This window comes from Podarcis liolepis (assembly GCF_965112155.1).
Source record: "Podarcis liolepis genome assembly, chromosome: 7".
Taxonomy (NCBI): domain Eukaryota; kingdom Metazoa; phylum Chordata; class Lepidosauria; order Squamata; family Lacertidae; genus Podarcis; species Podarcis liolepis.
Genome location: NC_139561.1, coordinates 24,405,156 through 24,428,866, shown reverse-complemented (window position 1 = coordinate 24,428,866; position 23,711 = coordinate 24,405,156). Strand labels below are relative to the sequence as shown.

The window sequence follows — 23,711 nt, the reverse complement described above, 5'->3', positions numbered from 1 at the left end:
CCATGAAGCTTGCTGTGTGACCTTGAGCCAGGTGCTAAATATCAGCCTAACCTAGCTCACAGGATTGTTGTGTGGATAAAACAGAGAGATTTTGCTATTTTAAGCTCCTTGGAGGAAAGATGGGATACAAATGAAATAAACAAAAAATAATAAACAAAAACTGCTTACTTGGTATAACATTATATCCTATCTATTTATTTTTAAATATATCCCACCCTTTCTCCCCATTAGACTTTGGTGTTTAAAGTGCTTTGCATATATTCATATATACTACAGTGTGGGATTAAGGAATTTGTGGCTGAAATTGACAGATGATTCTTCACCTGTTGAGGCAGGCCAGGAAATGGACAGTGGGCCTAGGTTTGGGAGAGTAAGTAGTACTGACCTGCCTTTATCACTTGTCTTGCATTTGTCCCTGGTTTTTCATCCCTGAATGTTTGCATGTGTGAGGAGAATAGGACAGATCGGAGATTTTGCTTCATCCCTGTCAATGGGGGACATCTAGCTAAATCATACTTAAAGCTGAGATTAATAGATTTAAATGTTGCTTAAGTCAATGGTTTCAGTGGTTCTGCTTTGAGATGGACTACTACTGGCTATCACTCGAACCTTTTACCTGTCCAAAAGAGACAATTTTCATATCATGCGTGGGTGGGGATGAGCCATAAACCTCATTTCAAGAAGAGGTCCTTTGCCACATAATTATGCTGATTTATAAAGAACTAGACATCTCATGCCATTGCATGTTGTTCCTGGAACTGCTGCTCAGCAAACATTGGTGCCTGTGCCGAACTTTTGCTTTTTTGTTCGGAGAATTATCTGAGTTGTGTTTCCTCAAGAGTCGTTTAAAACCTGAGTCTTGCTGGAACAAGATGGTGTTTCCTGTTCTCATTTTTGTCTTACATTTTGAATCATCTGCAATTCATGTCCCACAGTAGATAAAATTATACCATGCAATTAAAATCAAAGGATTTGGTTTGCATTAAGAGCTTGAGCTGGTATCCCCTGCCCCCTTGTGGAGTGTAACTTCTCCAAAAAAAGAGATGATGATAGCTTTGTTTTTCACATTTAACCAAAAATGTGGGTTAAATGCTAGAGCTTGATTTCTTCTCACTAGGTCAGAGTGGAATTAAAGCAAGGAGATTAGCTGTAACCTCAGACACAGGAGCATCCCACAGTGGGTGTCTGAAACAGTGTTTGGACACCCACTTAGCTCTGCCAATTAGACATAAATCAGGTATCACATGTTGTTACGCTCTAGAAAGTCCCCCCCCCCCTCACAGTTTCAGAACAGTGTCACAGCGGACATCAATATAGGTCTTTGTTTTTAATAAAATCTTATCCAGTGCTGTTTGTTGTGCATTTGTCACTTCAAACACAAAGACAAAATAAAAAACCACAAAAGCAAACTCCCTACAAAGAGTATGTATATTAATTCAGCAGATGTAGTAAAACTGGGTTCAGATGCCCAGGCTGTCTTTCCTGGTGATATATGTGCAGAATTTTCTGTGGAATCTGGTATAAATTGGATGTTGGGAGATCTTCTGCCTCGCACAGCTTTCAGAATCAAGTGCTACAACTTTTTTCACTGACTCCAGGTTGCTGATGGGAGTTTGTGGGAACGTTCCCCTGATTATTATTTTAAAAAAACAGCCTCTGTGTTTGGTGCAAGTCCTTGCATTCTCCCTCTCGTGTGACATTTCTACATGTAAGCCTTTCGCCTCCTTGGGGAACATTTAAAATGTACTTAATAACAACAACAACCTGAGATCACATGCAGCTTGAACAGACTTATGATGCATCCCTGTTCACCCCAACTCAAATTCTGGAGTGCATGCTGTTTCTTTCATTTTTAAATCTTTTAGGAAGGAACTATGTGCCAGCTTTAAAAGTGTATTGGAGCAGCATATTTCATAAAAATAGGGGAGAACCTAAGAAGATACCAGCTGGAACCAAAGGCATATGTAATCCATCCATTGGCAAGCCTGGCAATGCCCTTTATGGGAATCCCACAAACAGGACCTGAGCGCAGGATCACTCCTTCCCTTCTGTGGTTTCCACCAACTAGCATGCAGAGGTACAATGCCTCTGACAGCAGAAGCTGAACACAGCCATCCTGCTGTGTTGGTCTAATCCTTTTCTAAAAGCATCCAAGTTTGTGGCCACCGCTGGACCTGTGGGAGCGGATGCCACAGCCTTAACTATGCGCTGTGTGCAATATTAATTTCCTTTGTGTGTCGTGTTTTCCTGCGGAAGGCTGCAACTCCCTTATCTCAATGGGGAAGAGGAAACGCTTCAGTTCAGCATTTTCTGCAGCTTTCTGGAGATTAGTCCTGACAAAAGGAAATAACTACACGTTGGGCAATGCTGAATATTGTGGGTGGGAACTACCAAATAACCTGTGGCGAGGGTGGGCTTGGAACGCTCAGAGCGGATTAAGCACATCCTTTGGTTGTAAAATAATTGTCGCTTTCCTGGTTCCTTTGCTGATTAGCTTAAATGTCAAGTTCAGCCTTTTGGGGACCTCTTCTGGTGCACACAGGAGAGAGAGAGGAGGGTGCAGCCATAAAGGATTAATATTTAAAATTATTTCCTCTTGGTGTTTGTATTGGTTTTTTTAAAAAAAATCTGTTGCTACTTCCAGTGCATATTTTATATTCATGTTTAGTTTTTCTGTATTGATATTTTATAATGTGAGCTGTTCGTAAATTAATGTCGGCCCACCTTGGAGGAGACCTGCTGAAATTAATGTGACTGGCCTTTTTGGATTTAATTTTAGTAGGCCTACTCTGAGTAAAGTGTTGTTGGATACACCCCAACATATTTTAGATGGAAAAGAACTCTCCAGTTATAACATATGCAACTTTTCACCGTCTAGCTATAGTGTCTGAATGAATATGCTCCTATAGCATCAGTACCTAACTCTATGGTCAGGTTTGAAATTAGGTTGAACGTGTTGGACTAACACGTGGGAGGCCGGGGTCAGACCCCCCCACTTGATGCTGACCTGCCACTTGTGGGTGCATAGTAAAATTTTATCATATGCACAGTGTTGCTTTTGAAGGCAATGATTTGTGGGTGCTTGCAGTGAATTGCCATGTTATGCTGGTGACATGTCATTTGCAAGAAAACCTCCCCCCCCCCCGAGTTTCCAAAAAACATTACTGTAAATTTCAAACTTGCCCATGAACTATTAGCTCTGTGCATATTGCTACAGATGGATTTCCCCACCGCCCTACTTCTAGAGAAAACAATTATCGCAAGTTACGGGAAAATAATTGAGGTTGCCCAACAGTTACATTGCTCACAGCTCAATTAAAAGTAAGCACTTAAACTACTTGTGGCATGCTTCTTGATTGTTTTTGTAGGGAGGATCAAGCTGGTCAACAATCAGTTTACTGTTAATTGGAGTTCAAATGATATTAGCTAAAGCACAAAATATTACGTAAAGAAGCTTACAAATGTTACGTTGGTCACTAAGGCATTACCTCACAACTTAAAGGCTGTATAAAACCAAGCTGGCGTAACGTGGATTAAAAACAGGTCATATTGTAAGCAGTTGACTCTCACCTTATGCAGGGGTTCCGTTCGTGTAAAGCCAGAATTGAACATAGTCAATGCAACCCTTTAAAAAACTCTCCCAAAGCAACTGAAGACTCTCTGATCGCCTCTACAGTGGTACCTCGGATTACGAACTTAACCCGTTCCAGAAGTCCGTTCTTAAACCGAAACCGTTCTTAAACTGAGGTGTGCCTTTCCCTAATGACGCCTCCTGCCACCGGTGCCCTTCCACCATTTGGCTTCTGTTCTTAGACCGATATAAAGTTCGCAACCCGGGACACCACTTCTGGTTTTGTGGAGTTCGTAAACTGAATAGTTCGTAAACAGGGCTGTTCTTAAACTGGGGTACTACTGTACAGTCTCTCCCAATTCTGATACAGACTCTCCCTGAACCTCCAAATGCTCTCGCAGGAAGAGTGCAATGAGGGGTAGGATAATATTTTTTCCCCATTCTCCCACCCCCTTGCGACATTCCCCCCCCTTTCACTCCCCCCCTTTTTTGGCCAAGCATGTAAAACTGATTACACAAGTAAATAAGCTGCAAATCCATTGTATCTTCAAGCAATATAACTCTGTTTTCCTTATCTCCTTAATTTTAAGGTGGGTCACCACCTAGGACGCATGCCAGCTGAGGCTAGCTTGGTCTAACTTAACAGGTTTCTGCTATCCCTGCCTTAATCTTGTAGACCAGAGGTAACCACTGCAGTCCTCTCCTGATGTTGCTGGACTACAGTTCCCATCGTCCTTAGCTAGCTGAGGCTGATGGGATTTGTAGACCAAAAACTTCCGAAGAGGCCCCGTGTTAGCTGCTCCCAATGCTTATCTCGCTGCTATAATATTTTTATTTTGTTGGCAGGTGGGTCACTAGCCAAATTGGCTTATTATTCAACAGTACAGCATAAAGTGGCGAGAGTGCGATCTTTTGATCAGTCGGGAAAGGTAAGGTTACTATTATTTTTATTACTGTGCAGCCAAAATCCTTACTGTTTTTGTTAATGTTCATTTGAAGATAGCGACAATAAAAACATACTCAAAATATACGGATGTGTGGATATTGCAATAGTTTTAAATCATGCTATAGTGGCATTTTGCGGCAGATTGGGACTGCTAAATTTAGACTTCCTCAGTGGGAGAGAGAGGAAGCGGAGCTTACTCCCATCAGTTCTGCTGTGACAGGCCAGCTCCATCAGACCTCCTCTCCCCTTGACTGTCACTTGGGGGCAGCCATTGCGTCAGGCTTCCTCAGAGGGAGAGATAGGCGTTGGGCTCATTTCATCAGTTTTGCTGGAGACTCCGCTGCATCAAGCACCTCCTGCCACTGAACTGTGCCAACTGGTCCTTATAGGAACAACTATTTAGAAATTGGTGCCCGAGTTTTTGCTTTTCCTCTTCCCTCCCTATCCCCGTTTCCTTGTGTGTCATATTTTTTTTTGAATTGGAAACCTGCGGGTAGGGACTGTCTTGTTTTACTTGATTGTATGCAAGCAGCTCTGGGAGCCTTTTTGGCTGAAGTGTGGGGTACAAATGCTCCAGACAAGTAATAATAAAAAAATAAAAAAGGAAAGCAACCTCTGAATTTGCTTTTCGTTTTAGAGTTGGGGCTGTCGTTCACTTCTTCTTTTTGTTGCTGTTCTCCAAAGGACGTAGAACACGAATCGCCCTACGAAATCACGGTGCAGGAGGAGATAACAGCTCGGCTGCATTTCATTAAGTTTGAGAACGCCTATATTGAAACCTGTCTGGACTTCATCAAAGACCATCTCGTCAACACGGAAACGAAAGTGATCAAAGCCACAGGAGGTGGTGCGTACAAATTCAAAGACCTTATTGAGAAGAAGCTGGGACTAAAGTAAGTGGAAATGCAGAGGCATCCTTTGTGTTGGAAATTATTATTATTGGCTTTGATGGGCTGCTGTATGCTTTGATCACTTGGCACTGGCGCAGGCCTTGCCATGAAGAAGTAGTAAACCACTTGCTTTGAGAGGCAGATTCTCTTGACTTATTTTTACCCAGTTCTTCAACCCCCAAACAAGCTTCTGTAGCAACATACAGATATATACATATACACATATACAGTGGTACCTTGGGTTAAGAACCTAATTCGTTCTGGAGGTCTGTTCTTAACCTGAAACTGTTCTTAACCCGAGGTACTCTTTCTGGGTTAGCGGAGTCTGTAACCTGAAGCGTCTGTAACCTGAAGCATCTGTAACCTGAGGTACCACTGTATCTGGTTATACAGTTGTATCTTGGAAGTCAAACGGAATCTGTTCCAGAAGTCCGTTTGACTTCCAAAACGTTTGGAAACCAAGGTGCGGCTTCTGATTGGCTGCAGGAAGCCCTGCGGAAGCTGCATCGGATGATCAGGTTCTAGAGAACGTTTGCAAACCAGAACACTCACTTCCGGGTTTGCAGCGTTCAGGATCCAGGGTACGACTGTATTTCTAAATAAATCTGTTACAGTAAGCCTGCAACTCACATGCATTTAACTTGTGCACATCCAGCCTTACATGCTTGGCAAATAAATAAAAAGGGTGTCAGGAGGATAAAGGAACTCTGGCAATCCCACCTGCCATAGAACCCCAATTTGTTTTGACTATATGCGATTTTGGCTTTAGGTGCAATCCCCGGAACGTAACCCCTGTGTAAGTTGTGGTCTGACTGTTGTTTACTTGCACATAAACTTGGGAACTGGCCGCGTCTGGGCTGCAGAATCGGACACCGCATAGACTTCTCAATTTTTTTATGGGCTGGGTGGAGGGAAGGCTGGTAGGTTTAACAGGGCATGTGGAGGTGGTCTGTGAGCAAACAGAGACCAGCATAGCTGCAGAAGGAGTGATGCCTCACCTAGACTTGAACACAGCCGCTTCCTTGTTCACCTGTGGTGAGAGGAAGCAACAGAGCAACCTGCAATACAATTTGAATGTGTGTGAGGTCGCTTGAAAAGAATGAGATCTCACTGAAAGTGGGGTGACCCACTCCCTGTTCTCAGAATGGCCAAGCAAGATTAATGCTATCAGTGGAGCACAACGTAAGGGACAGTTCTTTTTCACCGGTCGAAGAGAATTCTCTCTAAAGTGATCAGACGGGAAGACTTCACAGCAGGAACTTTTTTAGGATTATGGGTACTTCTGGAGTTTTGAGCAAGTTGCTGTGGGCACCACCCATTTCTAGTCACTTCCCTCCCCCAGATTCATTCCCCACCAACACACACACGCCTGAGACAGAAAGAGACAACACTTGCACACTTCAGTTTTCGAAGTCATTGTGGTAAAATTCACAATTAAAGTGAACAGAATTAATCTGAGTCTTGTAAAGCACATAGAGCTGAAAGTAAAGGAACTTTACTTTTTTTTATTCATGTTTTAGGTTAGATAAAGAAGATGTCATGACCTGCCTAATTAAAGGGTGCAACTTTGTGCTAAAGAACATCCCCCACGAGGCATTTGCATACATGAAGGATGCAGACCCAGAGTTCCGGTTTCAGATGAACCACCCACATATTTTCCCTTATTTGCTAGTCAATATCGGCTCGGGAGTTTCCATAGTGAAGGTATGTAAAATCCGCTTAACAATTCAATTGATAATTCATATGCAGATATCGAAAGTGTAGTTCAGATTAATGAAGGAAAGGCCTGGTGGCTGGAATCTGGCTGGTGGCTGTCTATCCAAATGACACTTGTCACCTTTGCCTGCGGCCCCACCCACCACTGACATGCTGCCCCCAGAAGGTTGTGCAAAAGGGAATGTGGTCCTCTGTCTGAAAAAGGTTCCTCACTCCTCATCTAAAACATGCATCTAAAATATGGCTCCCTTTTGTCTCGCAATTGAAGATCTTCCTGCTGCTGCTCCACCTGGTTAAACCATGCATGGTTTGCATCGGTCACCTGTCTAGGCTGTTCATCCCATACTGATCCCCACCTTTCTCTCTCTCCCTGGTTATTTGAAAGCTGGGTTTCCCCAAGGGAAAAAACATGTCCAGGCAGGCACACACTGAGATATGTGTTCATGTCGATATTATAGCTGTAATCTCTGTGTGCTGTTGTTGCTCCTGATAGGTGGAAACGGAAGATAAATTTGAGTGGATTGGAGGGAGCTCAATCGGAGGGGGCACTTTCTGGGGTCTCGGAGCATTGCTTACACAAACAAAGGTAATACCAGAGGCTACAATTTTGTCATGACTTGGGTGTGTTGCTAATAAGGGAAGATCTCTTGGCCACCTTGGTTGCCCCTCTTGTCCTGCGTGAGAAGCACAAATTGGTGTTGGTGCTTCCTAGACCAAGGCCTCGTTCTTACTGCAGGTAGTCAATCTGTGTCTGCAGTGAACAGCTTCAGGTGGGGAGTCCACGGGACCTAAGAATTATCCGTCATGTCAAGAGGTGCTCAAGTGACGTTTGCAGGGTGTTGTTTGTTTGTTTTTAGAAATTTGATGAGTTGCTGCAGCTCGCTTCGAAGGGACGGCACACAAACGTCGATATGCTTGTGAAGGATGTTTATGGTGGGGCCTACCAGACGCTGGGGCTAAGTGGAAACCTGATCGCCAGTAGTTTCGGGAAATCTGCCACAGCAGACAAAGGTACCACTTGAAAATTCACTTTGTCGTGCTGGTGCGGTGATAAAACCTGTGAAAGAACCCATGGGTTTGTCTGCTGAGTTGCTGCCTTGCTCTGTCAGTCTTTTAAAACAAACAAAGTGTGTGTAAGGCTCTAGCCAACTAGGTTTTACTCAGAGTAGGCCCATGGACAGCGCTCACCATGTAACTTGATTCTGATGAGGCTACAGGTCTAGTGTTGAATTGACCAAACCAAGCCCCAGAGTTGCTGCTGGCTTCATCCCTGATTCATTCCACAAAACCACCCGAGTTCCCTCCAGAGTAAATTCTGGCCCGTTCTTACTCATCTACAACTGGGATAGCCAATGGGGTGACCCTCTATCAGTTTTTCTCAACCTGTGGGTCCCCAGATGTTGTTGAACTACAACTCCCATCACCCCTAGCTAGCAAGGCCAGACCTTAGGGATGATGGGAGTTGTAGTCCAACAACATCTGGGGACCCACAGGTTGAGAACCACTAGATCCTGTTGACCCACAACCCCCATCAGCCTCTGCCAGCATGCCCAAAAGATGGGGATGAAGGGAGTTGTAAACCAACAACATCTAGAGACCACCGCGTTGGCTACTCCTGACTCTAAAAGAGTCCTCTTGGGTATGTTTGCCTATCCCTGGATTAAAGGGACAGTCTTTTATTTTCTTCTAGGTGCCATATGCTAGAGGTAGGGGCAGGGCCAGAGCCAAATTTTTAGGGGGCACACTTTTTTCTCTCTGTCTCTTTCTTTCTCCTCACCCAGCAGGTTGTCTGCTCTTCCCAGAGACCTGAATTGATTGCTTGCAAACGACTTTTACAATTGTGCTGTGGGCCATGAGTTGTTTACCCATACTTTTATGTCTTTCCCTCCCCCCTCTATCCCTCTCCTTTTTAGAATTTTCCAAAGAAGACATGGCAAAAAGCTTGCTTCATATGATCAGCAACGATATTGGGCAGCTGGCTTGCCTCTACGCCAAACTCCACAACCTGAACAAAATTTATTTTGGAGGCTTTTTTATTCGAGGCCATCCAGTCACCATGCGCACAATTACTTACAGTATTAATTTCTTCTCCAAGGTAATGAATTTATTTATTTATTTATTTATTTATTTATTGGTTTTAGTTTTCAGGGAATGACTAAAGGTGTTTGTTTGGTTTGCAGCTGTGTGATTAAGTCAGGGGTGGGTAATCTGGTGCCCACTAGATGTTGTGCAACTCCAGCTCCTGTCTCCCCTGGGCTTTGGTTATGCTTGCTGGGCTGATTGGAGTTTTGAGTCCAATAATATCTGCAGGGCCACAACCTCCCCATTCCTGGATTATGCAAAGCACTGTGTGTGTCCAACCTTTTCCCTAGAACTGGGACTCAAGGCAGCTCACAAAAATTGAAACAAACACAGATAGCTGAGAACATAAAGGTTAAAAAGTAATTAAGCTATAACAGAATTAATAGCTGCGACCCACCCTTTCAGCTTTGTCACGCTTGATAATGCCTGTAAAGAAACAGGTAGTCATTGATCTAAGCCATGCTAGTCTAGAGACATGGCTTTCTTTTTAATGTGTCATTTATTGGAAGCCCTAAACGATGACCCTTAATTTCTGTGCATCTGAGTAGTACTAGCATGTGATACAATTCAGAAACGAGCGAGTCAGGCAAAATCAGTGACGGGGAAATTCGTGCCCTCTTCACTCCTCAGTGGCTGCCTGGTTTGTTCGTTTTTGCAAAATATCCACTGCAGTATTTGCCCCCGTTGTCTTTGTTTACCCCAAATGTGACTGGAGGCAGCAAAAAGCCCAATTCAAGCGCCGTGTTTACGCTTGCAGAATTTCTGCGTTGAAATAGGTCTTGGAATTCCTGCACAAAGTCAGGGTTGCAGCTTATGATCTGTGCTTGCCCTTTTGTTAAGAGCTGTAAACACAGTAATGCAAAAAGAGCTTTTCAAGCTATTGGAGGCCGTCCACAAACACAAACATTTTCATGTTGTGGCAGGGAGAGGTTCAGGCCTTGTTCCTGAGGCACGAAGGATACCTGGGAGCCATCGGGGCGTTTCTGAAGGGAGCCGAGCAAGACAGTAAGTACAGAACACCAATACAGCGCTCTGAAAAAAGTTCACAATCCTCTGTGGGGGAGTCTGAACCCCCCGCCGGGGTGGGGATTTAAGTCTCCTGTTCCAGCCATTCTTGGACTTCTGGGCATGGAGCTCCCAATTTCTCACTCCATTTACTGTGGTGGGTTTTAAAAGAGATTTGGCCTCCTCCTCAGCCCGCCTGTTTGTGCCAGAACATGGCGCCGCCGCCACCTCCTGCCTAGAAAAAGGAGGGGGAAAGTCAAGCCTCCAACTGTGACTTCTCCCCTAACAAGACCCAGTTGTGACAAGGATAATCGGCCAACAGAACATAGGATTGTCAACTTGGTCGTCTGCCCATGAGAAGTCTCTCCCTTCTTCTCCTCCCCCACCTCCGTCGCCCGGGGTATTAAGAATGTTTACTCATGTTCCCACTGTTTTATTATTGGAGAGGGTAAAAGTCTTTCTTCTTTCCCCAATTTTTGCTTAATTGTTCTTGTGGTTTTCTAGCCCGATAAAACCACATAGGCATCGCTTGAAAGCTTCCAGGCACTCACCAGTAGGAGTCCAGGTTTTCACACAGCTTAAAGCTTTACTGCTGGCAAAGAGTCAGGGGCATTTCCTTTGGGCTGCATCCTGCTCAGAGTAGACCCAGTGAAATTAATTAACCTTGGTTGGTTCTATTCCCTGCATTGGGTTTAGCCTAGCGTCGGATGCAACCCTTCGTGACCGTGACTATGGTCATTCACCATCAGAACGTTGTAATAAGTAAATATAATTAACTTTCATTCGTTTCGTCCCTAACCTTTTTATTTTTTAAACCAGGGTTTCCCAGACTTAGGTCTTCAGCTGTTGTTGGACTACAACTCCCACCATCCCTAGCTAGTAGGATCAGTGGTCAGGGAAGATGGGAATTATAGTAAAAAAAACCAGAGACCCAAGTTTGGGAAAGCCTGCTTAAACCCAATTGTATGATCCAACAAAGTTCTATTGCATTCCCCAAACACCTGGCTTTATTTGCTGTTTGCTTTTATTCTTTGTACAAGAGATTGTAAATCTGTGGCATGTGTGGGAATCTCTCTCTTTGCCTCTTCTTGTATGTTCTTGCCTTCAGCTAATGGTTCTGTTTCTCTCCTCCCCACCACCTCCTAGATCCTAATCAGTACAGCTGGGGGGAAAACTACGCTGGCAGTTCTGGGCTCATGAGCACGTCGCCGGACATCTGCCCCATGCAGCGAGAAAGGAGCGGCACGGTGAGTCTCCTTAGGATAGAGCAGCGCAGGTGAGAAGAGGCTGGCTGCTGGACCAGGCCAAAGGCCCACCTGATCTCACAGTGGCCAACCGGATGCCCATTATGGGAAGCCTGGCAGCAGGACCTGGGACTTAAAGGACGTGTAGTTATGCTAGATTGCCGCTGATGCACAGGTCCCCATCACGTTTCTTTCCCCAAGTTTCTCCAGGCATAAACCACGTGTGTTAGTTCAGGTCTCCTATCTAATTTCATTCTATACTGATCGCAAACTTTTCTCCCCTCTTCCCAAGTTTGACATGTTGGAAATGGATCGTCTGGAACGACCGCTTGTCAATCTTCCCTTGCTGAAGGATCCATCCACCTACATCCCGGACACAGTTGACCTCACCGACGATGCCATGGCTAGGAAGTACTGGCTCTCATGCTTTGAGGAGGCCTTGGACGGGGTGAGGGCCTTCTATTAAATGTGTTGCCACGTATATCACATGGATTTGCAGGGGGTTGCAGATTTCCTAATAGGAAAGTGAAGCCCATGGAAGTCCACCGGAAGTCTACAGGAGCGTCTGCGGAAATCCAGTGGGCTTAAATAGACTCAAGGAGTCTACGAATCAGGGCTGGTGAGGGGTGTGACTAGAAAGGGTCCAAGGTGCCAGAGAGACCTGAAGGGCCACATCCAGCCCCAGGACCTCATTTTTCCCATCTCTGGGTTAGCTGGTAAGCTAAGCCAGTGTTTGTGGACCCTTGGAGAAACTTGAGATTTCTTTAAATAAATAAATAAAAATATGTCAGGGGATTTTTTTTTTTTTGCCCTCTTGCATCTTAGATGTGTGTTGCTGTTTTGTTTTGGTCAGCTGCTTTCTTCAAACTAGAGCAACTATTTAGCCTAATCTAGAGGGTTTGCTGTTGCCAGGGCCCGGTTCTGACATTTATCTTTGCCTCCAGCTTCATCTGCTTTCGTTTTCTATTTAACAGCAACAGAAGCCGCAAAGTCTTGGAGGTGCAAGTAACAATGCCCTTGGCACTGTCTCTCCCTCCGCTTTCTTTCCTTCCTTTGCCAGGTCGCGAAGCGAGCTGCAGCCAGCCAGCCAGAGTCTGTTGATGCAGCTGAGCGAGCCGAGAAGTTCCGGCAGAAGTACTGGGACAAACTTCAGACGCTCCGGCAGCAGCCTTTGTAAGTCGGTGCGTGCGGGACGGCAGTGGGTTGACTTAGCTGGAACCTTGTGCACATTTTAAACACCGCTGGGCGTCTTGATGAGCTTCTTGCTACTTTTGCATCCTGAGTAATTCCCACCAGTTTTGTAAATGGCTCTAAAAGATGGCTAGTCTTTATCCTCCGTGAATTCTGCCTATCGATGGCCACTAGCCACAATAGGCATGTTCCAGCTCCAGAGGCAGAACACCTCTGAATGCCTGTTGCTGGGAATTGCAAGTTGGGAGAATTGTGGCTGTAGTATTTTTTGCTCTATAAGACGCACCAGACCATAAGATGCACCTAGTTTTTGGAGGAGGAAAACAGGAAAAAAAAATATTCTGAATCCCAGAAGCCAGGACAGCAAGAGGGATCGCTGCACAGCAATCCCTCTTGCTGTTCTGGCTTCTGGGATAGCTGCGCAGCCTACATTCGCTCCATAAGACGCACACACATTTCCCCTAAAAAAGGAGGGTAAACGTGTGTCTTATAGAGCGAAAAATACGGTATGTCCTGCATTCCAGAGGCCTCTGGTTGGCCGCTGTGGCAACAGGAGACTGGAGTGGATGGGCCTCATTTGGCCTGATCCAGCAGGGCTTTGGGGCTTTCTGCTCTGGCCAGCTACATCAGAGAAAGGGAAGCTTTTTCAACCTTCTGGGGGCCACACTGGGCAAAAAATCACCAACACCTTTGTGCTGTAAGCACACCTCTGTCCTCCAAACAAGCAGGAGGAATTATTGGCGTTCAAGGACACATTCAAGCCAGTGCGACTGGGGAAGGGGTATGGCCTGAAGCAAGTCCCGAGGGCCAGATTCAGCCCCCAGGTCTGAGTTTCCACACTCCTGAACTGGATGTATTCAGGAAACCCACAAGCAGGGCACGAGGGCCATAGCCGCCTCTCTCCTGTGATTTTCCAGCAACTATTAATTCAAAGGCTTTCTGAAGGGAAGTACATGGGGAACAGAACTTGTAGCCATTGATAAATTACCCTCCATGACTGTTGAATCAGTTAGTGGCTGTCAGCGCATTGCATGGTAATTACTTCCATAGTTGGGATATGCGCTGGAAATCTTTCCTTTTGTCTGTCCTTTTTTCCCCCGTCTCCGTTCAGCTCCTATCCACTCCTCCTTTAGTTTATTTCACTATATGTGTGTTTGAAACTCTCTGTCCCTTGCTGTTTGAATAACTTCCTCCCCAAAGCAGCTGATGATCTCTTTAAAAAACCACCACCATCAGCTCTGCCGCAGTGTCATGTAAAAATAAGATACAACCGAACAGCAGGCTGGCGTAAAAAGTGAAGAATGGAATATAAAGCAGGATGCCAATCATAAAACGCAGTATGAAGCTCTTAAAAACCCAGCAAGAAGTAAAAAGTGCAGAAGGAAACAGGCTAATTTGGAAAGATTAGGGAGGGAGGAACGTATTCAACCCGTGTTGAGAACAACAGTGCTGGCTGCGTGCTTCACTCCTAAGGGAATTCCAGAGAACCATGGAATACCTTTTGAGAGCAAGCCACTTAATTATCTTGAGATGCATGAGAGAGGGATATAACTAGCAGAGCAAAAGTTGCCCTTAATTACCCTGCACGGCTAGAAAGGGGAAGGGCAAGAGCTCAGTGGCACACAGAAGGTTCCAGGTTCAATCCCAGTCGCAAGTAGGACTGGGAATTCCTGTCTGAATTCCTGAAGAGCCTCTGCCAGTCAGTCTAGACCAGGGGTAGTCAACCTTTTTATACTTACCGCCCACTAATGCATCTTTCTTGATGGTAAAATTTCCTCGCCGCCCACCAGTGCTCGACGGAAGGAGGATTCAGCTTCTGCTGTAGAACTCCCTACCGCCCACCTAGAATCCTGAAACACCCATTAGTGGGCGGTAGGGACCAGGTGTATACAGTGCTGGGCTAGATAGACCGGTGGTCTGATTCAGTATAAGGTTTCTGTGTTCTCAGCTGACCTATGTCCTCCCTGTCCTTCCCCTTTCATCTTCCCCAGTGCCTACGGCACCTTAACTGTTAGAAGTCTGCTGGATACAAGGGAGCACTGTTTGAATGAGTTCAACTTCCCAGATCCTTACTCCAAGGTAAGTGTTTCCTCCTTAACCTTCTGGCTGTGCTCAAGTAAGCCTTACCTAAGTCCTACTCAGAGTAGACCCATTGAAACTAATGAACCTCAGCCAGATGTATTAACATCACTGGGTTTACTCCAAGTACAACTAGCACTGTATACAACCCATAGATTCTCAAATCTTTTCTTTCCCATGAGCAGTAATGGACAAACTGTAGATTTGGGTCCCTGCCCTGAGGATTTCTCCTTCAGAGCAGTTGATAAAGAAGAGTCCAGAGTAGTGGGGTAAATGAACAAATGTACATTTCTAAATGCACAATTGTAAATGTACAAATGGATGCCCTGCATGTATGTAAGACTCTGGGAGTGAGAAAGAGATACCTAAAAGAGGTGAGATGTTGCTAAAAGATGGATTTAAAAAAAAAAAAATTGGAACACAAGATGCAGGGATGTAAGACAAGAAAGGTACCTGTTTTTGTAAATAACATTTTTTTAAAAAAAACAAACCAACAGATAAAATAGGCAACACCCCTTCCCCACCCTCCAAAAAACAGGCAGTCCAAAAAAAAAGCGCATTTCCATTTGAAAGCCTGTACAGCAGGGGCCCAGGTATAATGCTTTTCATGATTTCTATAATTAGGGAGCCAACACCAAAAAGACCCCGTCTCTGAATTCTGTCAAACTTGTTGTTTTTCCCAGCACCAAACTCACATTGCTGCTTTGTAATGAAGACGTTACTGCTGGGTTCTAGAAACATCCACCTCTGAGCATTTTTAGCAATTTCTGTGAGAAATGGCTCTTTTTATATGCTCTTGTCAGCTGTGGTTATTCAATGATCCCATTGGAGGCTACAAAGCAGACAGTGTGGGGTGGGGGGAGGGAAAAGGCACTTCTAAAGGAATTGAGCCTTATCCTTCCTCCCTGTGCATATCACCTTGTGCCTTACTTTCTTGCAGGTAAAACAGAAAGAAAACGGCATCGCACTAAAGTGTTACCAGAGCGTTATCGACTCTTTGGATTCACTAGGCTGGGAGGAGCGGCAGTTCGCTCTGGTGAAAGGACTTCTTGCGGGGAACGTCTTTGACTGGGGAGCAAAAGCAGTCTCAGAGTAAGTGTTCTAACCGTCTTTGTAAAGTTCTGCATCCCCCCCCTCCCCTCAAAAGACTTTGAATGCCCTTGTATTTTATTTCTTCTTTTTCCAGCAAGTGTGCTAATGACTTCTGCTTTGCCATCTGCAAATCGTTTTACATTCCATTAATGGTGTTTGGGTGTGGCTAATTCTCCCCATATGACTGAAGTGGGCAGATTAATTCCCTTAAAAAAAACCCAACACACCTCATTGCATGAGAGGTCGCTTCATTAGCACTTAACCTGGTTGGTAACTTGCTGACATGATAAATACAGAATCTAGCAGTATGTGTAGCTTAGGGCTGCCATACTGGAATTTCACCGGGGAGGGGGCTTTCCAAAAGGTGGCGCTTTGTGCTGGATCTTAGGCAAGTCAATCAAAAAAAAAATTTGGCTCAACATCATTGGGGTTTCCAAAAAAAACCAAAAAAACCAAAAAAAACTCAAGAACTTTTTGGTGTCTTGGTTTTTACTTTTTGAAATATGGCAACCCTAGTGTAGCTGTAAGACTAATCAAGCATTTGTTTCCCTAGCGTGATGATGATAGGGGCATGCTAGGATGTCCCACCCTCCTCCAACACATCTGAGTCCCTGTTTTTTAAAGTCCTTGATGAACTGAAGCCATATTTCTGAAGTGGGGAGTCTCCTCCTCTTAGAGGTGGACTTTCTCTCTGATTTTTGAAATGTATGTGTGCACACACACTGATATTTGATGAAATGGAGTATTAAGAATTGCAGTCCAGCCCTGCTTCCTCTCAAACTGGCGCCTATAAATAGGGCTGGATGAATTATATATTAGTGGAAATAACTCTGGCAGTGGCTGGTAGGGCAGGAAGCAGGAAGCCCAAACAGGGAGTGGAGCCAGTGCTGCCATCTGAACTGGATGTAAGCAAGAAGGCATGCTGGTGAAGGGCAGGCAGAGGTTGGCAGGGCACAGCCCTTTTCACAAGCTGGAAGGGACGTAAAGGTAAAGGGACCCCTGACCATTAGGTCCAGTCGTGACCGACTCTGAGGTTGTGACGCTCATCTCACTTTATTGGCCAAAGGAGCTGGCGTACAGCTTCCGGGTCATGTGGCCAGCATGACGAAGCCACTTCTGGCAAACCAGAGCAACACACGGAAACGCCGTTTACCTTCCCACCTATTTATCTACTTGCACTTTTACTTGCTTTCAAACTGCTAGGTTGGCAGGAGCAGGGACCGAGCAACGGGAGCTCACCCCATTGCGGGGATTCGAACCGCCAACCTTCTGATCGGCAAGTCCTAGGCTCTGTGGTTTAACCCATGGCGCCACCTGCGATATAACCTTCATTTAGGGATGGACTGTAGCTCAGTGGCTGGAGCCCCTGCTTCACATGCAGAAGGTCCCAGGTTCAGTCCCTGGCATCTGCAGGTAGGGCTGGGAGGGACTCTTGACTGTAACCCTGGAGAAGCCACTGTTAGTTAGTGTAGACATTACTGAGCCAGGTGGACCCAATGCTCTGACCTAGTATAAGGGAGCCTCCTGTGTTCCTGTTTTATGTCTGTTGCATGGTCCAGTGGCAGAGGAAATAATCCTCTGCATGCAGTTTCAATTCCCATCATCTACAAAGAGCAAGTCATGGGAAAGACCCGCCCTTTGCCCGAAACTGTGGAAAGCTGCTGCCAGTTGAGATTTAGGCCAAACTGGGCTAGGTGGTCTGATGGTCTGCTTCTGCAGGCGACTCCTTCATGTGCCTCCCTCCCAGTCTTCTTGCAATGGGGCTCTCTTCTTCCTTCTTGAAATGTGACCTATTGTTCATTGTCTCTCTAAACGTTTTTTTTTATTATTTTATTTGGACACAGTACATCTGCTGTCCTCTTATCCAGGCTCACTACTGAGAGATGTTTATTTCTTAAAAAGTAAATCCTGGAGGGGTAGCACATGCCTTGTTCAGCTGCAGAGCTGTCTGGGCCAAGCATCCCTGCAGAATCTCACCACTCCCAATGTTCACATTCTTCCTTCTCTTTCTCTCTCTTCCCTGATACCCAGCGTTCTTGAAACGGAGCCGCAGTTTGGATTTGAGGAAGCCAAGGAAAAACTGCAAGGTATTGGGCAGGAACTCTCCCTTTTGGTATCTTTCTGTGATATCTGCATGTATCAGGTAGGGGGCATCCCTATCATTGGGCGCGGGGGTGTGTGGCTATGGCTGGTTGCGAATGCGGAGTATCCTTAAGAGCAGATAGCTGTGTCAAAACCTCTAGGCTAGTGATGGGGGTGTTGCTGAACCCTTGTCCAAAACTCTGAAGTACTACTGCCAGACAGTGTTGGGACATTATTTATTTATTTATTTATTTCAATTTATATACTGTCCTTTATCCAAAGATCCCAGGGCAGTGTACATTAAAATTTACATAGTGTAATAATAATAAAAAAATCAATAAAACAACCACTAAAAAAAATCATAACAACCCCTCCCTTTTTTAAAAAAACAGGCCACAGATTGTTTAATGGCCGAAAGCCTGGGTAAAGAGGAATGTTTTTGTTTGGCACCTAAATATATGTAAGAAACATGCCAGGTAAGCCTCTCTGGGGAAAGCATTCCATGAATGTGGAGCCACCACAGAAAAGGCCCGTTGTCGTGTTGTCAACCTCCGAACCTCTCTCAGAGAAGGGCCTCAGATAACAAGCACAGCATCTGGGTCAGTTTATATGGGGAGAGGCAGTGCTGAAGGCTGCATCGTCTTAAAAAACAAAATAAAATTATGTGAGCAGAAGAATTTAAAAGTTCTTCAAAGTGGTTGGTAGGGCCCACCTGGGCTCTTGCAGATAGCAAAGTGTAGCCCACACCAACTCCTACCCATGCCTCGTGTCCTGTGCTGAAAGTATGGGGTCACCTCCAACACTGGTCATACTCCAAGTAGACCCATTGAAAAGAATGGATATAACTCACTCTGATTAGAGTAGAGCCTTACTGAACAACAAACCATTGTCCAGAGTTTGCCCGAGCCAACGAAATCAGGCTCGTCTTGGAAAAGGTTAAACTGCAAGGAAGCTTGTTCCAATCTAAGTTCTGCCATCAGAAGTGTTACTTTGAGCAAGTGGGCAAGTGGTCTTTTCCCAGCTTGCGGGAGCTTCAGCATTCTCTGAATGTGCAGGTGTGGCCCTGAAGCGTACACTATTATTTTATTTACTATGAATATTAATACCCCTTTGGACTGATTGCTTCTCAAAGTGACTTGCAACAGGCTAAATTCCCCACCTTCCACCCCAGGCCAATCAAAGCAACTTGTACACACCAGAAGCCCTTCGGTTGGGCAGTCTCTGTCCATTAACATCTGGTGCTCTCAAACCCTTGTACACGCATCCTTTTAGCTGCTCCTCTGGCCAAAAGATAAGGACAGGCTGGTCTCCCTCTTGCCCTGGCAAGTGCCATAGCTCAATGGCCAAGCACCTGCTTTGCATTCAAAAGGTCCCAGTTTCAATCCCCAGCATCTCCCAGTCAGGCTGGAAGAGACCCCTGCCTGAAATGCTGGAGAGCTGCTTCCAGTCAGTGTAGTCAATACTGAGCTAAGTGGACCACTGGGGGTGAAGCATCTTCTCATGCAGTAGAGCTTCTGCTTTGCATGAGCATGGTCCCAAGATCAGTCCCCAGCATCTGCAGGTGTGACTGGAGATGTCACCTGTCCATAATCCTAGAGAGCTGCTGCCAGTCGCTGTAGTAGACAGCGTTGAGCTAGATGGAGCAACAAGTTTTGGGCAGCTTCCTTTGTTCCTCGAGGACAGGGGTCGTAGCCTCCAGTGCTCTATAGACCTCTGGCCAAGAGAGGAGCCCAGAATGCTTCCCTTCAGATTTTCTTGAGCGATTGACCTGTCCTTAACGTTTTGATAATGTGTTGGTTTTTGTGCCATTGTACAGAACGCCCCTGGCTTGAAGATTCCTACAATGAATGGCTGGCACGACTCAAGGTATATTATTATTATTATTATTATTATTATTATTATTATTATTATTATTATTATTATTTATTATTATTATTACTGCTACTACTTACCAAGGTGCCAAGGCAGGTTACAACAAGCTACAAGCAGTCACTCTTAACTACTGAATATAATGCAGCTGGACAAAAGAAAGGGGTGTGTGTGTCTCTCCTTTTCAGCTGCAGATCGTTGAAACTAAAAAACTCTCTCTCCCTTTTAATATTCCTTATTTTAAGACATACAGGGATGCGGGTGGCGCTGTGGGTTAAACCACAGAGGCTAGGACTTGCCGATCAGAAGGTCGGTGGTTCGAATCCCCATGACGGGGTGAGCTCCCGTTGCTCGGTCCCTGCTCCTGCCAACCTAGCAGTTCAAAAGCACGTCAAAGTGCAAGTAGATAAATAGGTACTGCTCCAGCAGGAAGGTAAACAGCGTTTCCGTGCGCTGCTCTGGTTCACCAGAAGCAGCTTAGTCATGCTGGCCACATGACCCAGAAGCTGTACGCTGGCTCCCTCGGCCAATAAAGCGAGATGAGTGCCGCAACCCCAGAGTCGGCCACGACTGGACCTAATGGTCAGGGGTCCCTTTACCTTTACTTTTATTTTAAGACAAGTTAATTTCATAAAAGAAGGATGCAGAAGAATACATCATTCCGCAATAAACAAGAAGGCTGAGAAGTAACTCAAGTACTAAAGTGAAACAAAATGGAGCAAAAGGGGTTTGCAGGATAATACATGATTACCTCTAAATATAGAAGCAAAATGGTTTTGAACATGCATTTTATGAAGTAAGACCAAGTGTAAACCCAAACAATGTGATATTAGAAGAGGACGATAGACAAGATTCTCCCTAGATTTCTGATTTCCTCTCTGGAACAGCTGCTTTGTATAAGAAAGGAAGCCACTTTAAAAAAAAAAAGTCATTTGTACTTTACCTATGGTAGAATCTCTGGGTTTTGCTTTACATTAACAAAATCCAAAATCTTCTCAGTCGTAGTCCCTGCTTAGCATCTGCTTTTTTTGAGATTCCTGTGTTGACGTTTCAGCCACTTGGCCACCAGCCACAAGCCTACGGAATCCCATAAAATAGCCTATTTAGAAAACCCCAGTGGAGACAGGACTTGGCCCAGACCATTACAAAGACTACCAAAACACTGTTTTGAAATGTGAATCCATAGAAAGAACTCTGGATTTTGCAATGTGCTGGTGTCCAAGGGGGCTCTGACCCAAGTAGTTTGAGGGAAAACTGGCCTACACCCTTAAAAACAACAACTAATTATTGTGACCTCTGCCCCACCCTCACAGATTTGGATTGGAGATCCCTTCATATAGAGCCAAAAGGAAGGTGATGTGGGTGCCAACTGCCTTTCAGGCTGTGCCATAGCTTTAAGCTTGTTGAATTTGAGGAACAACACAACAACAACAAACCTATGGTTACGTGAAACATAATAAACACACAAGACGTAACCGGCTGTACTTTTGAATAAATAAGGTATACTATTCATTGTATCAAATTGTAGATTTCAACGGACTGCAACCACTACCATGCTATAAGATCCACTATCCTGTAATATTACATATGAGCCTGTTCTACTGATGAAGCCTAGGGTGGCGAAACAAGGCTAATATTCCGGAAATCCTTGTCTTAGACTCTGTTAAAGGATTCTGTAGAACTGTAACAGCCCTTCATATGGATTACTGGACTCTTTGAACAGACAGGTGGAATAGATACTTTTACATGTATGGACCTTATGCATGAACTGACTAGAGAATGAACTGATCCACTGGGTCTTCTGCTTTTTTCGTTGAACTTTACGAGACTTCCGTTGAAATCTACAATTTGATACAATGAATAGTATACCTTATTTATTCAAAAGTACAGCCAGTTACGTTTTGTGAATTCGAGGTACAGGCAAACTCAGAGCAGCCGATGGACATCTTTTGCTCTAGGGCAGACATACTGCATCTTCCTACGGAGGTCATTTTCTCAGGCAGAATCTGTTGAGCTGAAAGAGTAGCCTATAGACTTTCCAGCAAAAGTGTTTTTTTGCTTACAGTCCTAACTCCACTTACCTGAGAGTAAGATCCACTGAATTCAATGGAACTCACTTCTGAATAGACATGGTTTGGGTCGCACTGTTAACTCCGTGTACATATTTTAACCTGCAGCCTGTCGGTGCTTCTCTGAATGATACTTTTCTTTTTCTTTTACAGGCCTCCCCTCATAAATGTGCCTTAATTTTTGCAGATAACAGTGGAATAGACATCATATTAGGCGTCTTCCCCTTTGTCAGGGAGCTGCTCTCTAGGGGCACAGAGGTCAGTTGAATTACGGTGACAGCCTAAGGTAAACTGCCTCAAGCTAGCTCATCACTGTTGATGTAGTTATTTGAGAAGAAGTAACTGGGGGGAAAGATTATTTCAGCAAACTTGCCTTAGCTCCTCATGGATCGGATAGAAGAAACTATCCTATACTGAACCACTTGGTGACTGGAAAGCTCTAGTGGAGGCTATATTATTGGAGTAGGAGGTTAATCCCACCTCCTGGTGCTCTCCTACAGTTTATATCTTCACTTCAACTCACATACAGAAGTGTACATTGAACTTTTCACACTTGGCCCAATGTGACAGTTGCCTTTCCTCTCTCTGTGTGTTCACAGGTTATATTGGCTTGCAATTCTGGGCCTGCGCTAAATGATGTCACCTACAGTGAGTCCCTGCTTGTTACAGAGAGGATAGCAGCTACGGATCCTGTCATACGGTGAGTATGGTGTTTCTTCTCTTTGGGCTGGCATGCTCTTAAAAGAGAAGGTTTGAGACTTAACACAAAGTCTGGATTGCTGGTGGTTTGTTGAGAGTTCAGAAGCAAAGAGTTTGAATGAAACTCTGCTAAATAAAAGCTTAAGGTTTTGGGGTTTTGTGCTGTGATATTCGAGGCCAGATGGCCTTCCAGATGTTCCTGAACTTCAGTTCCCATCATCCCCAGCTATGCTTTTTGGGACTGATGGGAGTTGAAGTTCAGCAACATCTTGCTGGGCCAAAGGTTCTCCACACCTAGTTAAGACCAAGGGTTGCTCCAAATCCTGATTTTGTTCAGAGTAGACCCATTGAAATGGATGAACGTGACCAGCTTAGGTTCATAATTTCATTGGGTCTGCTCTATGTAGGGCCTCGTTGAGTACGACTCTTAATTTTGCATAATATTGAAGAATTGTTTTAAACCCAAGACCCGGCATATTCGTAGCATGTGAACATTGAAGCTGATCTTAAAATTATGCATCTGCCTCCTTTTAGAGATGCCTTGAAGGAAGAGAAATTGCTCTTGGTACAGACAGGCTCAAGTTCACCCTGCTTGGACCTCAGGTAAGAGGTCTCCCTCCTGTATATTGCGTGCACAGAAAGCTCAGATGATAACAGTCCGGGGGGGAAGTCCTCCTTCTCACCACAAGGGGGCAGCAAGTGTTTGCTTTTTAGGGTCTATAGAGCATTGTGGTTCCACCAAGTTGTTCTGAGTTTCCAGAAGCACGGCCAAAGCAAAGCCTTTAGATGATGCGTGTCAGTTTCCTGCCGCTTGCAAAGAAACCCAGAAGCAGAATGGGGCAGCCGTGAAACTGACATGCATTGCCCCAATATGAAGTGTCACTGACATAAGAGCTTTGTGAATGGGACCATAATGCTGGGCTTGCCTTTAACCCAGGCAAACCGTGGGCGGCCTGTATAAAGTGCTGTTGTCTAGGTCAGGGGCAGGGCCACAAACTTCACCGGCCTTGCTTCGTGTTGTTGTTTAGTCGTGTCCGACTTTTCGTGACCCCATGGACCAGAGCACGCCAGGCACTCCTGTCTCCCACTGCCTCCTGCAAAAACTCCCTGCTTCATAGCTTCCTTGCTTGTTTTTGCCTGGCTGGAATAGGCCCTTGAATTCTGATGATACTGATG

The 23,711-nt window shown here is 45.0% G+C and overlaps 1 protein-coding gene across 2 annotated transcripts in view; it reads left to right on the top strand.

Annotated features, from left to right (window-relative positions):
- PANK4 (pantothenate kinase 4 (inactive)) overlaps positions 1-23,711 on the top strand; it is a 29,875-nt gene that overhangs the window by 1,406 nt on the left and 4,758 nt on the right. Inside the window, exons 1-18 of one of the 2 annotated variants that reach the window (XM_083512987.1) lie at positions 247-370; positions 4,418-4,500; positions 5,202-5,410; positions 6,928-7,111; positions 7,617-7,709; positions 7,981-8,134; positions 9,037-9,218; positions 10,129-10,210; positions 11,357-11,457; positions 11,747-11,902; positions 12,515-12,627; positions 14,637-14,724; positions 15,665-15,816; positions 17,848-17,903; positions 19,715-19,764; positions 21,990-22,094; positions 22,436-22,536; positions 23,070-23,138. In XM_083512987.1, coding sequence (XP_083369113.1) covers positions 6,947-7,111; positions 7,617-7,709; positions 7,981-8,134; positions 9,037-9,218; positions 10,129-10,210; positions 11,357-11,457; positions 11,747-11,902; positions 12,515-12,627; positions 14,637-14,724; positions 15,665-15,816; positions 17,848-17,903; positions 19,715-19,764; positions 21,990-22,094; positions 22,436-22,536; positions 23,070-23,138 — 1,667 coding nt within the window. In that variant the 5' untranslated portion in view covers positions 247-370; positions 4,418-4,500; positions 5,202-5,410; positions 6,928-6,946. Of the gene's footprint in view, positions 1-246; positions 371-4,417; positions 4,501-5,201; positions 5,411-6,927; positions 7,112-7,616; positions 7,710-7,980; positions 8,135-9,036; positions 9,219-10,128; positions 10,211-11,356; positions 11,458-11,746; positions 11,903-12,514; positions 12,628-14,636; positions 14,725-15,664; positions 15,817-17,847; positions 17,904-19,714; positions 19,765-21,989; positions 22,095-22,435; positions 22,537-23,069; positions 23,139-23,711 lie in introns of those variants that run through there. The other variant, XM_083512986.1, reaches the window with a different exon arrangement.